The sequence below is a fragment of the Aquarana catesbeiana genome, linkage group LG11 (genome assembly GCF_042186555.1).
Source record: "Aquarana catesbeiana isolate 2022-GZ linkage group LG11, ASM4218655v1, whole genome shotgun sequence".
Classification (NCBI taxonomy): domain Eukaryota; kingdom Metazoa; phylum Chordata; class Amphibia; order Anura; family Ranidae; genus Aquarana; species Aquarana catesbeiana.
The window spans coordinates 28,103,445-28,120,629 of NC_133334.1; the positions used below are offsets into that span (position 1 = coordinate 28,103,445).

Consider the following 17,185-nt stretch of genomic DNA (forward strand, 5'->3'; position numbering starts at 1 on the left):
CAAAGTTCAGATTTGACACGGACCATGGCTCTATAAAGTAAAGATAATAATAGATTTAATTGTAATAAGATATAGACATAACAATTACAGGATTTCTTGTTTTTTCTACCTACTTGTATACACAGATCTGGTCACAGGCGTGCTCTGATACCCCCGAACTCCGACTGTCATCACAGAAATGGTGTAATTAGTTCCGGAAGTCAGGCTCCGAAGGGTGGTATTGTTTGTGTAGCTTTTTTGGGCCCAAATGATGAGAGAAGAAGAAGAAGCATTCCCATAAGTTATATTGTAAGACATCACCAGATTGATCATATTTACTGGCTGTACCCAGGACAATGCGATGCTGTTTGCTCCTATTGTATTGAAAGTGATGTTTCCTGGTGGAGTAGGATCTGGGAAACAGAATAGGAGAATGAGAAAAAAATGAACACAGGAAGAAAAGTTTAATTTTAATAAAGAGAAAACATCTAATAAAATGTGGTAAACTAATGCTGTATTTCTTCCACACACTGCACATGGGCAATGAAATGTTTTTATCTTTTATATTCCTTCCCGATGCACCTCTTGCAGCCGACTCTGATGTATATGGAGCACAGGCCAGAACCATCATCATACATCATCTTTACACACTTGGGTTCTTGTGTTCTCTAACAACACTGTAAAGCTTTCTATGTCTGCAGCAACACATAAAAAAGCTTGTACCACTGCAGTAGTGGCACCACCAAGGGGCATCTATAAGGCTGCATTCACACCTGAGTGTAGCGTCTTTGAGCGTTTTTCCGGCATTTTTCTGCGCAACTTGCACTTTTTTTATACAGAGTTTTTGAGCTTTGGCGTTTTTTTTATTAGCCAATAGAGAAACTATCATCTGTTGTATCATCTGTTGCTAGACATTTCAGCTTTTCCATTAGCTTTCTTTTTTTGTTTTAATTATTATTATTAATTTATTATTATTTATTTTTTCATAAGGGTAAGGGGTTAGAGTTAATGTTAGGATTAGGGTTATTTATTATTTATAATTTCTTTTGTCAGACTACTACTACTACTACTACTGCGACGACGACTACTACTACTAGAATAAATAAATGTAAAATACACAAATAAATAAAAATAATCAAAAATAAATAAATTAAATAAATTAATACTAAGTACTGATAAATAATTAACCCCTAACCCTTAAAAAATAAAATAATAATAATAAATAAATAACCCTAACACAAAATAAATAAAATTATTATTATAGTAATTTATTTTAGGTGTTTGTTTTTTATTTTTGTATTATTATTATTATTATTATTAATAATGATTTATTTAGTATTTTTTTAAAGGTTAGGGGTTAATTATTATTTATTCATGTATTATTACATATTATTAATTTATTTTATCTATGTATTATTTATTTAAGGTTTTTTGTGATTTGTGTAACTATTTTACGTTTATTTATTCATACATTATTACTATTTTATTTTTAAAATGTTTTCATTTGAGCAGAAAAGTGGGCAAATACGCACAACAAAACACATGAATGCGCACAAAAACGTGCAAATGGCACGTTTCCATTCATTTCTATAGGAATAACAATGCGCCAAAAAAACGCTCAAATCTGCCCGATTCAAGCTACAAAAAAAAAAAAAAAACTCCAGAACATTTTTGAACTTCAGGCATTTGGCTTCAGGCGACTTGGAGTAAAATTGTGATGACTGAATGGTGCAACATTCTGGCAGTTACTCTTCACTGTGTGTCAAGTGAGGATAATTTTTTGTGTAAGATGTCAAATAAAGAGCAGTAGATAGAGACAAATTTTATATACATTATATACACTAATGTATGTGTTTTCCCATATGGAAGCTTCATTCACGCCTCCTACAGAGGATTGAGTCAAAAAGCATATTCACCATTATGGTAGCTCTAAGGTAGTGAAATAGAGCCTGGTACTTAGTAAAAATGAGTCAGTGGCCCCTCCTTGTTCAGGCAGACCCTTTGTCTCGGATCCTGCTTCTTGTCTTAAAGGCTATGGATATTGAGGGACATGTTTCAAGAGAACGTCTGTAGAAAGCTGCTAACTCTACCATATTCTGGGTGTGTAAGTTTTCTTCTTTCACCTGAAAGGCCTTCTTTAGATGGTGTGAGGCTGATGACCTTATTCCAAGGGCCCATACAGCCTCTGGGATACTTAGGTTCCTTCACTTTGGCATGTACTAGCACAGTGGGGTTGATTTACTACAGCTAGAGAGGGCAAAATTAGGCACATTTCTGCATAGAAACCAATATATCACCATTCAAAGGTAAGAACTTGGCTTTTGCAATTTTTTTTTGATAACCCCTGAATTGATAGCAGCACCAGGGGCGTCGCCAGGGGGTGGCTATCGAGGCTGTAGCCCCGAATCTGGAGCCAATAGCCCTGAGTCTCCCCCTTTCTTCCCTCCGTGTTTCTCTCTCTTTCTTTCGTTTTTTCCACTTCCTGTTCTTCTCGTCTCACATCATTCACGCTGCCCACATCTACTCCTCCTCCCCACCTCCCTCGATTGGATGTAGTCTGCCTCGATGGGCGGGGCCAGCCAGCGTCATTCGTTTCTATGACATTGGCGGCCCCAACAATGCAGCGACCTCTGTTGCCTGGTCACCGCCCGCGCATCACGCACGCGCGGCCGGTGATGACTGCGGTAGTCTAAACAATTACCCCCACACGGGCGCCAGCTGGTGCCGACATCATGCAGTTCCATGGCATCGGCGGCCCCCGGCACTACAGCGTCTCTGTTGCCTGGTTACTGCCGCAGCATCTCACATGCATGATCTGTGATTGCTGTTTTAATAAAACAAATGCTTCCCTGCACTAGCGCCGATGTTACCTAGTAATGGGCCCGTCCCTAAAATGACTCAGGATCATGACTCAGTGATAATCTGCAAATGGTGACAAGTGATGTGGCAAGTGACAGTCTGCAAATGGTGGCAGTTGACGTGGCAAGTAACAGTCTGCAAATGGTGGCAGGTGACGTGGCAAGTGATAGTCTGAAAATGGTGGCAGGTGACGTGGCAAGTGATAGTCTGAAAATGGTGGCAGGTGACGTGGCAAGTGACAGTCTGAAAATGGTGGCAGGTGACGTGGCAATCTGCAAATGATGGCAGGTGATGTGGCAAGTGACAATCTGCAAATGGTTGCGGGTGACAATCTGCAAATGGTGGCAGGTGACGTGGCAAGTGACAATCTGCAAATGGTGGCAAGTGACGTATAAATGCACAACCTGCAAATGGTGGCAAGTGACGTGGCAAGTGACAATCTGCAAATGGTAGCAGGTGACCTGACAATCTGCAAATGGTGGCAGGTGACATGGCAAGTAACAATCTGCAAATGGTGGCAGGTGATGTGGCAAGTGACAATCCACATCTAGTGGCAGGTGACGGTGGCAAGTTAAAAAGCTGCATCTGGTGACAGGCGACGGTGGCAAGTGACATGCTGCATCTGGTGGCAGGAAATGTGGCAAGTGACACGCCCAGGGCTCCTACTGATTCTGCATTATGGTGAGTTAAACCACTTAATTATATATTAGAATGTAACAATAGAAACAATGTGCTTCGATCACCCTGACACCATATCAACCATGGTGCCATGATGATTGAAACGCAACACCAGCCTTTGCCCGCGAAAAATTGTTTACCACCGGCGCACCCCCCCCCCCCCCGGTCTGCAAAAAGGTTGGTGACTGCTGCTATGGGCTCTAGCCCCAGATCTTTTGCAGACCTAGCAACGCCCCTGAGCAGCACTTTACTATAACAATACTGCAGAGAATGTCAGCTGCATGTTGGAAACCATGTCTCCTTGTAAAAATATTTTTTATTTCAAATATATAAAACTTTTATCATTAGAATCTGGAAATAAGCACACTGGTCTCCGAGAATTTGTAGCAGAGGAATCCAAATAGAGCAAATAGCTATAGAATGTCCAAGAGTGGTTGTGTAGAAAAAAAATGTAGTATGCACTGTGATAAATACACCTCGGAGTTCTTTTGGTGGTATACTATTTACAAAATCTATTTCTTAATTATATGTGCAGCAATTGAAAATGAAGCTCCTTTAAATTTGGCTTTTTTTAGTTATAGGTTGTGTAAGGATGACCATGGCAAAAAAAAAAAAAGCTAATGACAACAAAAAGCTATATTGATGGTAAATGTAGTTTACAACACCAGCAACGTGTTTCATTGTGGGTATGCAGGCACTTAGTCAGGCAGAGTGTATCACAACTCTGTTTCTCATAGCACCGTTAGGGGCTACAATAAGCGGACCAGCTCATGTTAGAATTGTGATACACCCTACCTAAGAAAGTGGCCATATGCTCATCACAAAACATCTTGTCCGTGTTGTAAAGTATACCGTCAATAAAGCCTATTGATGATACCTGATTTGACGTTGTATCCAATCTATAAGAACTCGTTCTATTTGGGTGTCTTTGCTACATACTCCTGGAGACCTTTGCACCTATTTCAAGCTTCTCACTAGCACCAGATAACTTTGAGGACATCAAGGTTCCTGACCTCCCCGAGCATCGACTGTGATCAATTTGGGCATCTCCACAACATATTCTTGGAGACCCAAACCCTGCCTTTAGCTTCTCACAATTACCAGACATCTCTGGGGTCATCAAGGTCCAGGACCTTCCCTAGAATTGAATACAACCTATCAAATGATCTGAGTGGAGACGGGAATATTCTCCAAAAGCTCTCATTTTTGTTGCAGATACCCTGAGGCTTCTAACAACCTCTACAAATATTAGTAAATCTAATGTTTTTGTCTTTCATTTTCACCCTCAATAACGAAACGGAACGGTATCTCTTGAATATTAAACCATAAGGGCTCCCCCACCCTAGTCTTGCTTTTACTCAGTTTTTGTTTAGAGAATCTTCAAAACAAGCTTTGTTATTAGAAGCTATTTTAAGAAGAAATAGAAAAAAATGTATTGGGATCAATTGTATATGTAATTTTTAACCACTTCTGGATCTCCCACCAAAAAGAGAAGACTCCCTATCGGCCATTGAGGAGGAGGGAGGAAACAGAAGCCACTGCCGTGGAGAGCAGGAGAACGGGAGGCCACCATTGATGGAGAGCAGGAAAACGGGAGCCCGCCACCGCCGCCACCGAGCAGGGGGAAGCGGTCGGTGATGGGGTAAGTCCGACCAACCGACCGACCGGCGGGGGGGGTTATACTCTTTGCTCCCCCCCAAAAAAAAATTTTTTTACGCCAGCCGCCACTATTGGTATTGCAGAGAGTCTCCCCTTATTTCATGTTCTGGGGTTTCCCTTCGATGCTGTCTGCTTCTCCTCTTCTGTGTCTGCCCACATACCAAGCAACTTCCTATGGGGGAAGGCATGTGGGCTCGCTCCTGAGCCGTGTGTCCATAGACATTCACAGTGCGGCTCACCCGTGCCTACTGCTTTCTGCTCACTGGATTTGATTGACAGCAGCAGGAGCCAATGGCTCCCACTGCGTCCAGCAAAGCCTGTGAGACCAGGAAGAGAGCTAGAAGACCTGCACCCAGGCACAGCACTGGATCAATACAGTAGTCAGGTAAGTCTTAGGGATGGAGGAGCACACAGCGGAAGGTTTTTTACCATACAGCGGTTGTAAACCCTTTTTTGTTTTTTTTTGTTTTTTTTTTGACCTCCAAGGTAAAGGCATAATGTGCCAGTGCTGTGACACTTACCTAAAAACCAAGCAGTCCAGAGATGTGATGTCACAGCTGGAGGCAGCCTATATCTTCTCCTGGTCTCCCTTCCAGGTCCACGGACTCTGGCTCTAAAAGGTTGGAGCCACGATGACGTCACTCCTGCGCATGCGCGGGGGGAGCCATCATTCACGGCACAGGTATCTGAAGGAATGGCAAGGGTGGCTGTTCCTTTAGAGCACATGCGCCGATGACGTCATCAGCTGCATGTAATGTAAATATCTCCTAAATGGAGCACGTTTAGGAGATATTTACAGTACCTATAGGTAAGCCTTATTATAGACCTACCTATACGTACAAATTATGCACAGGAGTTTACTTCCTCTTTAATGTAGAGAATGCATTAAGGCTTTACTTCTCCCAAGAATCACAGGTGTGCTGTTTGTTCTGCTCTCCTGTGACCTGTTTTCAGCAGACAGCGGGCTGAAGCCCGCTGTAGGCTGACGTCATGAGATCGTGATCATATAGGACCTTTACCGACACCCGGTCCCACCCCTCAGCAAGCCGCTGAGAGCCTGAGCTCCAGCGCTCCAGTTAGCGGGGGGGGGGGGGGGGCAGAGCAGGCAGCCGTGACTGACAATTAGTAGCTCTCTCCTCAGGGAGCTGTGAGAACTGAGTGATCAGCGATGTTTGATCGCTCGGTTCTCAGCCTTAGAGCCAGTGGTGGATTGATATAGCATCGGACGTATGCTGCATCCACACAAGTAAGCATGATAAAAAAAAAAAAAAAAAGAAATCCAATACTTCTCTTTTAGACCCCTTTCACTCTGGGGCGTTTTTCAGGTGCCTTTGGTCTAAAAATAGCGCCTGTAAAGTGCCTGAAAAACGGCTCTCCTGCAGTCTCAGTGTGAAAGCCCGAGTGCTTTCACACTGAGGCGATGTGCTCAGAGGACGTTAAAAAAACTCCTGCAAGCAGCATATTGGGGGCGATGAGGGAGCGGTGAAATGAATGGGCAGCGCCGCAGAACCGCCGGCAAAGTTAGTTGCGGGTAGTTTTAACCCCTTTTCAGCCGCTAGCCGAAAACCTCAGCAAAAACAAAAATAGCGACGTTTTACCGTCAACGCCTGTCCGCTCCAATGTGAGAGCAGCCTTAACCACTTAAGGACCGCCTAACGCCGATTTACGTCGGCAAGGCGGCACGGGCAGGCAAAATCACGTACATGTACGTGATTTGCCTCTCGCGGGTGGGGGGTCCGATCGGACCCCCCCCCGGTGCCCGAAGCGGTCCCGTTCTGTTCCCCGGCGATCCGAGATGAGGGGGAGGCCATCCGTTCGTGGCCCCCCCCTCGCGATCGCCGCCGGCCAATGGGAACACTCCTTTGCTGCTGTATGCTAAACAGCAGCAAAGGAAATGATGTCATCTCCCCTCGGCTCGGTATTTTCCGTTCCAGCGCCGAGGGGAGAAGACATCAATGTAAGTGCACAACACACACACACACAGTAGAACATGCCAGGCATACAAAACACCCCGATCCCCCCCCCGATCGCCCCCCGACCCCCCCCCAATCACCCCCCCCCCCTGTCACAAACTGACACCAGCAGGTTTTTTTTTTTTTTTTTTTTTTTTTTTTTCTGATTACTGCATAGTGTCAGTTTGTGACAGTTACAGTGTTGGGACAGTTAGTATTACCCCCCTTTAGGTCTAGGGTACCCCCCTAACCCCCCCTAATAAAGTTTTAACCCCTTGATCACCCCCTGTCACCAGTGTTGCTAAGCGATCATTTTTCTGATCGCTGTATTAGTGTCGCTGGTGACGCTAGTTAGTGAGGTAAATATTTAGGTTCGCCGTCAGCGTTTTATAGTGACAGGGACCCCCATATACTACCTAATAAATGTTTTAACCCCTTGATTGCCCCCTAGTTAACCCTTTCACCACTGATCACCGTATAACCGTTACGGGTGACGCAGGTTAGTTCGTTTATTTTTTATAGTGTCAGGGCACCCGCCATTTATTACCTAATAAAGGTTTAGCCCCCTGATCGCCCGGCGGTGATATGCGTCGCCCCAGGCAGCGTCAGATTAGCGCCAGTACCGCTAACACCCACGCACGCAGCATGCGCCTCCCTTAGTGGTATAGTATCTGATCGGATCAATATCTGATCCGATCAGATCTATACTAGCGTCCCCAGCAGTTTAGGGTTCCCAAAAACACAGTGTTAGCGGGATCAGCCCAGATACCCGCTAGCACCTGCGTTTTGCCCCTCCGCCCAGCCCACCCAAGTGCAGTATCGATCGATCACTGTCACTTACAAAACACTAAACGCATAACTGCAGCGTTCGCAGAGTCAGGCCTGATCCCTGCGATCGCTAACAGTTTTTTTGGTAGCATTTTGGTGAACTGGCAAGCAAGCACCAGGCAGCGTCAGGTTAGCGCCAGTACCGCTAACACCCACGCACGCACCGTACACCTCCCTTAGTGGTATAGTATCTGATCGGATCAATATCTGATCCGATCAGATCTATACTAGCGTCCCCAGCAGTTTAGGGTTCCCAAAAACGCAGTGTTAGCGGGATCAGCCCAGATACCTGCTAGCACCTGCGTTGTGCCCCTCCGCCCGGCCCAGCCCAGCCCACCCAAGTGCAGTATCGATCGATCACTGACACTTACAAGGCACTAAACGCATAACTGCAGCGTTCGCAGAGTCAGGCCTGATCCCTGCGATCGCTAACAGTTTTTTTGGTAGCATTTTGGTGAACTAGCAAGCACCGGCCCCAGGCAGCGTCAGGTTAGCGCCAGTACCACTAACACCCACGCACGCAGCATACGCCTCCTTTAGTGGTATAGTATCTGAACGGATCAATATCTGATCCGATCAGATCAGATCTATACTAGCGTCCCCAGCAGTTTAGGGTTCCCAAAAACGCAGTGTTAGCGGGATCAACCCAGATACCTGCTAGCACCTGCGTTTTGCCCCTCCGCCCGGCCCAGTCCAGCCCACCCAAGTGCAGTATCGATCGATCACTGTCACTTACAAAACACTAAACGCATAACTGCAGCGTTCGCAGAGTCAGGCCTGATCCCTGCGATCGCTAACAGTTTTTGTGGAAGCTTTTTATTGAACTGGCAAGCACCAGCGGCCTAGTACACCCCGGTCGTAGTCAAACCAGCACTGCAGTAACACTTGGTGACGTGGCAAGTCCCATAAGTGCAGTTCAAGCTGGTGAGGTGACAAGCACAAGTAGTGTCCCGCTGCCACCAAGAAGAAGACAAACACAGGCCCGTCGTGCCCATAGTGCCCTTCCTGCTGCATTCGCCAATCCTAATTGGGAACCCACCACTTCTGCAGCGCCCGTACTTCCCCCATTCACATCCCCCAACGAAATGCAGTCGGCTGCATGAGAGGCATTTTTATGTCCTCCCGAGTACCCCTACCCAACGAACCCCCCCAAAAAAGATGTTGTGTCTGCAGCAAACGCGGATATAGGCGTGACACCCGCTATTATTGTCCCTTCTGTCCTGACAATCCTGGTCTTTGCATTGGTGAATGTTTTGAACGCTACCATACACTAGTTGAGTATTAGCGTAGGGTACAGCATTGCACAGACTAGGCACACTTTCACAGGGTCTCCCAAGATGCCATCGCATTTTGAGAGACCCGAACCTGGAACCGGTTACAGTTATAAAAGTTAGTTACAAAAAAAGTGTAAAAAAAAAAAAAATATATATAAAATAAAAAAAAATAGTTGTCGTTTTATTGTTCTCTCTCTCTATTCTCTCTCTCTATTGTTCTGCTCTTTTTTTACTGTATTCTATTCTGCAGTGTTTTATTGTTATTGTTATTGTTATTATGTTTTATCATGTTTGTTTTTCAGGTATGTAATTATTTATACTTTATTGTTTACTGTGCTTTATTGTTAACCATTTTTTTGTCTTCAGGTACGCCATTCACAACTTTGAGTGGTTATACCAGAATGATGCCTGCAGGTTTAGGTATCATCTTGGTATCATTCTTTTCAGCCAGCGGTCGGCTTTCATGTAAAAGCAATCCTAGCGGCTAATTAGCCTCTAGACTGCCTTTACAAGCCGTGGGAGGGAATGCCCCCCCCCCCCACCGTCTTCCGTGTTTTTCTCTGGCTCTCCTGTCTCAACAGGGAACCTGAGAATGCAGCCGGTGATTCAGCCAGCTGACCATAGAGCTGATCAGAGACAAGAGTGGCTCCAAACATCTCTATGGCCTAAGAAACCGGAAGCTACGAGCATTTTATGACTTAGATTTCGCCGGATGTAAATAGCGCCATTGGGAAATTGGGGAAGCATTTTATCACACCGATCTTGGTGTGGTCAGATGCTTTGAGGGCAGAGGAGAGATCTAGGGTCTAATAGACCCCAATTTTTTCAAAAAAGAGTACCTGTCACTACCTATTGCTATCATAGGGGATATTTACATTCCCCGAGATAACAATAAAAATGATTAAAAAAAAAAAAAAATGAAAGGAACAGTTTAAAAATAAGATAAAAAAGCAAAAAAATAATAAAGAAAAAAAAAAAAAAAAAAAGCACCCCTGTCGCCCCCTGCTCTTGCGCTAAGGCGAACGCAAGCGGCGGTCTGTCGTCAAACGTAAACAGCAATTGCACCATGCATGTGAGGTATCGCCGCGAAGGTCAGATCGAGGGCAGTAATTTTTGCAGTAGACCTCCTCTGTAGATCTAAAGTGGTAACCTGTAAAGGCTTTTAAAGGCTTTTAAAAATGTATTTATTTTGTTGCCACTGCACGTTTGTGCGCAATTGTAAAGCATGTCATGTTTGGTATCCATGTACTCGGTCTAAGATCATCTTTTTTATTTCATCAAACATTTGGGCAATATAGTGTGTTTTAGTGCATTAAAATTTAAAAAAGTGTGTTTTTTCCCCAAAAAATGCGTTTGAAAAATCGCTGCGCAAATACTGTGTGAAAAAAAAAAATGAAACACCCACCATTTTAATCTGTAGGGCATTTGCTTTAAAAAAAATATATAATGTTTGGGGGTTCAAAGTAATTTTCTTGCAAAAAAAAAAAAACTTTTTCATGTAAAAAATAAGTGTCAGAAAGGGCTTTGACTTCAAGTGGTTAGAAGAGTGGGTGATGTGTGACATAAGCTTCTAAATGTTGTGCATAAAATGCCAGGACAGTTCAAAACCCCCCCAAATGACCCCATTTTGGAAAGTAGACACCCCAAGCTATTTGCTGAGAGGCATGTCGAGTCCATGGAATATTTTATATTGCGACACAAGTTGCGGGAAAGAGACAAATTTTTTTTTTTTTTTTTTTTTTTTTGCACAAAGTTGTCACTAAATGATATATTGCTCAAACATGCCATGGGAATATGTGAAATTACACCCCAAAATACATTCTGCTGCTTCTCCTGAGTACGGGGATACCATATGTGTGAGACTTTTTGGGAGCCTAGCCGTGTACGGGACCCCGAAAACCAAGCACCGCCTTCAGGCTTTCTAAGGGGCGTGAATTTTTGATTTCACTCTTCACTGCCTATCACAGTTTCGGAGGCCATGGAATGCCCAGGTGGCACAAAACCCCCCCAAATGACCCCATTTTGGAAAGTAGACACCCCAAGCTATTTGCTGAGAGGTATAGTGAGTATTTTGCAGACCTCACTTTTTGTCACAAAGTTTTGAAATTTGAAAAAAGAAAAAAAAAAAAAGTTTTTTCTTGTCTTTCTTCATTTTCAAAAACAAATGAGAGCTGCAAAATACTCACCATGCCTCTCAGCAAATAGCTTGGGGTGTCTACTTTCCAAAATGGGGTCATTTGGGGGGGGTTTGTGCCACCTGGGCATTCCATGGCCTCCGAAACGGTGTTAGGCAGTGAAGAGTAAAATCAAAAATTCACGCCCTTAAAAACGCTGAAGGCGGTGATTGGTTTTCGGGGCCCCGTACGCGGCTAGGCTCCCAAAAAGTCCCACACATGTGGTATCCCCATACTCAGGAGAAGCAGCAGAATGTATTTTGGGGTGCAATTCCACATAGGCCCATGGCCTGTGTGAGCAATATATCATTTAGTGACAACTTTGTGCAAAAAAAAAAAAAAAAAAAAAAAAAGTGTCACTTTCCCGCAACTTGTGTCAAAATATAAAATATTCCATGGACTCAATATGCCTCTCAGCAAATAGCTTGGGGTGTCTACTTTCCAAAATGGGGTCATTTGGGGGGGGGTTGTGCCACCTGGGCATTCCATGGCCTCCGAAACTGTGATAGGCAGTGAAGAGTGAAATCAAAAAGTTACACCCTTAGAAATCCTGAAGGCGGTGATTGGTTTTCGGGGTCCCATACGCGGCTAGGCTCCCAAAAAGTCCCACACATGTGGTATCCCCGTACTCAGGAGAAGTAGCTGAATATATTTTGGGGTGCAATTCCACATAGGCCCATGGCCTGTGTGAGCAATATATCATTTAGTGACAACTTTTTGTAAATATTTTTTTTTTTTTTTTTTTGTCATTATTCAATCACTTGGGACAAAAAAAATAAATATTCAATGGGTTCAACATGCCTATCAGCAATTTCCTTGGGGTGTCTACTTTCCAAAATGGGGTCATTTGGGGGGGGTTTGTACTGCCCTGCCATTTTAGCACCTCAAGAAATGACATAGGCAGTCATAAACTAAAAGCTGTGTAAATTCCAGAAAATGTACCCTAGTTTGTAGACGCTATAACTTTTGCGCAAACCAATAAATATACGCTTATTGACATTTTTTTTACCAAAGACATGTGGCCGAATACATTTTGGCCTAAATGTATGACTAAAATTGAGTTTATTGGATTTTTTTTATAACAAAAAGTAGAAAATATCATTTTTTTTCAAAATTTTCGGTCTTTTTCCGTTTATAGCGCAAAAAATAAAAACTGCAGAAGTGATCAAATACCATCAAAAGAAAGCTCTATTTGTGGGAAGAAAAGGACGCAAATTTCGTTTGGGTACAGCATTGCATAACCGCGCAATTAGCAGTTAAAGCGACGCAGTGCCAAATTGGAAAAAGACCTCTGGTCCTTAGGCAGCATAATGGTCCGGGGCTCAAGTGGTTAAAGAAAAGGCATAATAATGCGCTGGCCCAGACCTGTCTTTAGTAAAAAGTGGAACATAAAAATCGTCATATCAGCACCTCTGGGTGGATGTTTTCACACCTGGAAAAAGCAATCATGACAAACCTGTGGCCTTACAGAACCCTCACAATCACATTCCTCATACTCTGATCATACACAGATAACACGGATCACTCGTGGATCATACTCACATGTGGCCTCTGTGGTTGCTGTAGTGATTGGACTATTGCAGCTCCCACTGATTGTCTGTACAGTGATGGAATAATTCCTTCCTGGTAGTAAGTTAGTGAAGGTCACTTGTGTAGATGTATTCTGTAATGTCCTATTTACATCTCCTGTTATGGTGACATTATAATTGGACACGTTTCCTATTGGTGCCGCCCAGTTCACCACCAGAGAATTCACCGACTGGTAATTGTTCACTGTGACATTGACAGCTTGTCCGGGAACTGGAAATACAATGTTCATAATGTTATGTGCTTTATAAGACTCATTCTATTTAGACATCTGCAGAACGAAAAAATGTGTTTAGTTTTGTTTCAATTCATTGTTTGCATGAATTTGTTTAGTGAAATTCGTTTAATTTGTTTTTCGGAATTCGTTTTGTTTATTCGATTCAATTCGAATTTTCCAAATTCAACGGAATCTGAAAAATTCAAATCGATTTCAATTCCATTAGAAATTGAATTTACTCTATTTGAAATTCAAATTTTGGAATATGGTTATATTATTTCTAATCCATCATATTTTATTGTTTGTTCTATTCTATTCTTTTATTTTCTGTTCTATTCTTTTATTTTTCATTATATTCAATTCGATTTCAAATTTATTCTATTCAAAATGTGAATTTTGGAAAACTGTTATTGTTATATTCTTTCTATTCTTTTCTTTTCTCTTTATTTTATTCTATTCTGTTCTTTTCTATTCTATTTTACTCTTCTATCTTCTATTCTATTTTCTGTTCTATTCTTTTCTATTCAAATTCAAATGTATTCTATTACAAAATAGAATTTTGGAAGATGGCTATATTCATTCTATTCTAGTCTATTCACTTCTTTTCTACTGTAGTCTATTCTATTCTTTTATTTTCTTTCCGAGTCTAATCTATTATTTTCTATTATATTCGAGTTCATTCTATTAAAATTTTGGGAAATGGTTATATTCTTTCTATTCTATTCTATTCTATTGTTTTTTATATTCTATTCTATTCTTTTATGTTCTATTCTATTCTATTCCATTCCTTTATTTTCTATTCTTTTCTATTCTTTTATATACTATTCCTTTATTTTCTATTCTATTTTATTCTCTTCAAAAATTCTAATTTAATTTGAAAACTATTCAAATTCAATCTAAAAACTGTTAAAATTTGGAAGAATGTTTTGTTTCGTTATTTCGGATTCATTTAAATTCATTACTATTGTAATTCAGAACTTCGGACACATCCTAATTTCTGAACTGCACATTTCTACTTCATGTTTAGAATGATTGATAAATTATTTACAGCATTTGCCAGACACAATGAAGTTGGACAAGAAGCAGTTCAATCTTAAACTGCATAAGGTGTTCTTTACTATTAGAGTGGTGAGGATGTGGAACTCCCTTCCACAGTTGGTGGTTTTAGCAGTACAGTGTAGATAAATTTCTGTTTCTTAGCGAACACAATGTACTGGACTATTTATAAAAGGTAGTGATATACAGTATCTCACAAAAGTGAGTACACCCCTCACATTTTTGTAAATATTTTATTCTATCTTTTCATGTGACAACACTGAAGAAATGACACTTTGCTACAATGTAAAGTAGTGAGTGTACAGCTTGTATAACAGTGTAAATTTGCTGTCCCCTCAAAATAACTCAACACACAGCCATTAATGTCTAAACCTCTGGCAACAAAAGTGAGTACACCCCTAAGTGAAAATGTCCAAAAGTGGCCCAATTAGCCATTTCCCTCCCCGGTGTCATGTGACTTGTTAGTGTTACAAGGTCTCAGGTGTGAATGTGGAGCAGGTGTGTTACATTTGGTGTTATCGCTCTCACTCTCTCATACTGGTCACTGGAAGTTCAACATGGCACCTCATGGCAAAGAACTCTCTGAGGATCTGAAAAAAAAGAATTGTTGCTCTACATAAAGATGGCCTAGGCTATAAGAAGATTGCCAAGACCCTGAAACTGAGCTGCAGCACAGTGGCCAAGACCATACAGCGGTATAACAGGACAGGTTCCACTCAGAACAGGCCTCGCCATGGTCGACCAAAGAAGTTGAGTGCACGTGCTCAGCGTCATATCCAGAGGTTGTCTTTGGGAAATAGACGTATGAGTGCTGCCAGCATTGCTGTGGAGGTTGAAGGGGTGGGGGGTCAGCCTGACAGTTCTCAGGCCATACACCACGCACTGCATCAAATTGGTCTGCATGGCTGTCATCCCAGAAGGAAGCCTCTTCTAAAAATGATGCACAAAGCCCACAAACAGTTTTCTGAAGACAAGCAGACTAAGGACATAGATTACTGGAACCATGTCCTGTGGTCTGATGAGACCAAGATAAACTTATTTGGTTCAGATGGTGACAAGCGTGTGTGGGGGCAACCAGGTGAGGAGCACAAAGACAAGTGTGTCTTGTCTACAGTCAAGCATGGTGGTGGGAGTGTCATGGTCTGGGACTGCATGAGTGCTGCCGGCACTGAGGAGCTACAGATCATTGAGGGAACCATGAATGCCAACATGTACTGTGACATACTGAAGCAGAGCATGATCCCCTCCCTTCAGAGACTGGGCCACAGGGCAGTATTCCCACATGATAACGACCCCAAACACACCTCCAAGACGACCACTGCCTTGCTAAAGAAGCTGACGGTAAATGTGATGGACTGTCCAAGCAGGTCTCCCGACCCAATCCCTATTGCACATCTGTGGGGCATCCTCAAACGGTAGGTGGAGGAGCGCAAGGTCTCTAACATCCACATCATCCTGTGAAGCTCTGGTGATCTCCATGCCCAAGAGGGTTAAGGCAGTGCTGGAAAATAATGGTGGCCTCACAAAATTTTGACACTTTGGGCCCAATTTGGACATTTTCACTTAGGGGTGTACTCACTTTTGTTGCCAGCGGTTTATACATTCATGGCTGTGTGTTGAGTTATTTTAAAGGGAAAGCAAATTTACACTGTTATACAAGCTGTACACTCACTACTTTACATTGTAACAAAGTGTCATTTCTTCAGTGTTGTCACATGAAAAGATAGAATAAAATATTTTCATAAATGTGGGGGGTGTGCTCACTTTTGTGAGATACTGTAAATACACTCACATTCAGGTCAAACTGGAGGGAGCTGATATGTTCCCTCTGTGTTTCTTTTGAGATCGCTGGCTCCGGCGCTGTGAGTGACCGGAGCCATGATGACGTCACTCCCATTAATCTGCGTGGGAGCCCTCCGTTCCAGCAAGTTCCAGCAACATACCCTGGACCTGCAGAGCGCATGAGCTGCTGACGTCAGCGGTTGCATGCAGGGTCAATATCTCCTAAACCTGCACGGTTTAGGAGATATTCTTTTTACCTACAGGTAAGCCTTATTATAGGCCTTATTATAGGCTTACCTGTAGGTAAAAATGTCCAAGCAGGGGATACAACCGCTTTAACAAAAAACTATGAAGTCAATTAAAAAATGTAAGTTGCAATCGACTAGTGAACACGTGTTTAATAAAAAAACAAATAGTTCTATGTATATCAGAAAAGCAAATCAACTTTATCTGATACACTTTGGCAAAACAATAAGTACTTTTGAAGGGACACTCTCTTCCCAAACTGACAGAAGTATTTTCATGGTGTCCCCACCACAGAGATAAGATCAGGACTGCGGCTGTACTCACCTGTGCAGGTACTTAGTGACACCGGATCAGATTCAGTGACATTATCAGCAGCTCTTGTATATATCAGGAATGTATATGTTTGTCCCGGGATCAGATTTCCTATTGTAGCTGATTGATTGGTCACCATTATATCATTTGCTATTGAAGATGGTGATGTGACATTTGTCTGCACTCTGTATGTGTAAAAAGTCTGAGATTCGTTCGGTGCGCTCCAATTTAAGGACACAGACGTTGAAGTCACATTAAAGTATCGTGGCTGGATCACAGGATATGGTTCTAGAAAGTGGAATACACACATGTGAGCTTAACATAAAATAGAGAAAAACACTTAAATGACATTGAAGGAGATACAATCTAATAGTATCAGTGTAAGGCAGGCCAGAAATGGGTCAGTTTTTTTATTTTCTGTTCAGCCAGTGGGTCAGTTTTGCTTCTTCCTGGTTATCGATGTCCCCTGCCCATCCTGACCTCTGGCTTTGTTCCTGATTAGCCATGTCCCCTGCCCATCCTGACCTCTGGCTTGCTCCTGACCATCTGTGCCCACAGCCAGCCCTGACCTCTGGACTGTTC

General features: G+C 42.7%; 1 protein-coding gene across 1 annotated transcript in view; it reads right to left on the minus strand.

The window, feature by feature from the left end:
- Positions 1-90: 90 nt before the first annotated feature.
- LOC141111678 (fibronectin-like) overlaps positions 91-17,185 on the minus strand; it is a 159,442-nt gene continuing 142,347 nt past the window's right edge. Inside the window, 3 exon segments of the mRNA XM_073603828.1 lie at positions 91-392; positions 12,946-13,203; positions 16,616-16,891. Coding sequence (XP_073459929.1) covers positions 106-392; positions 12,946-13,203; positions 16,616-16,891 — 821 coding nt within the window. The 3' untranslated portion in view covers positions 91-105.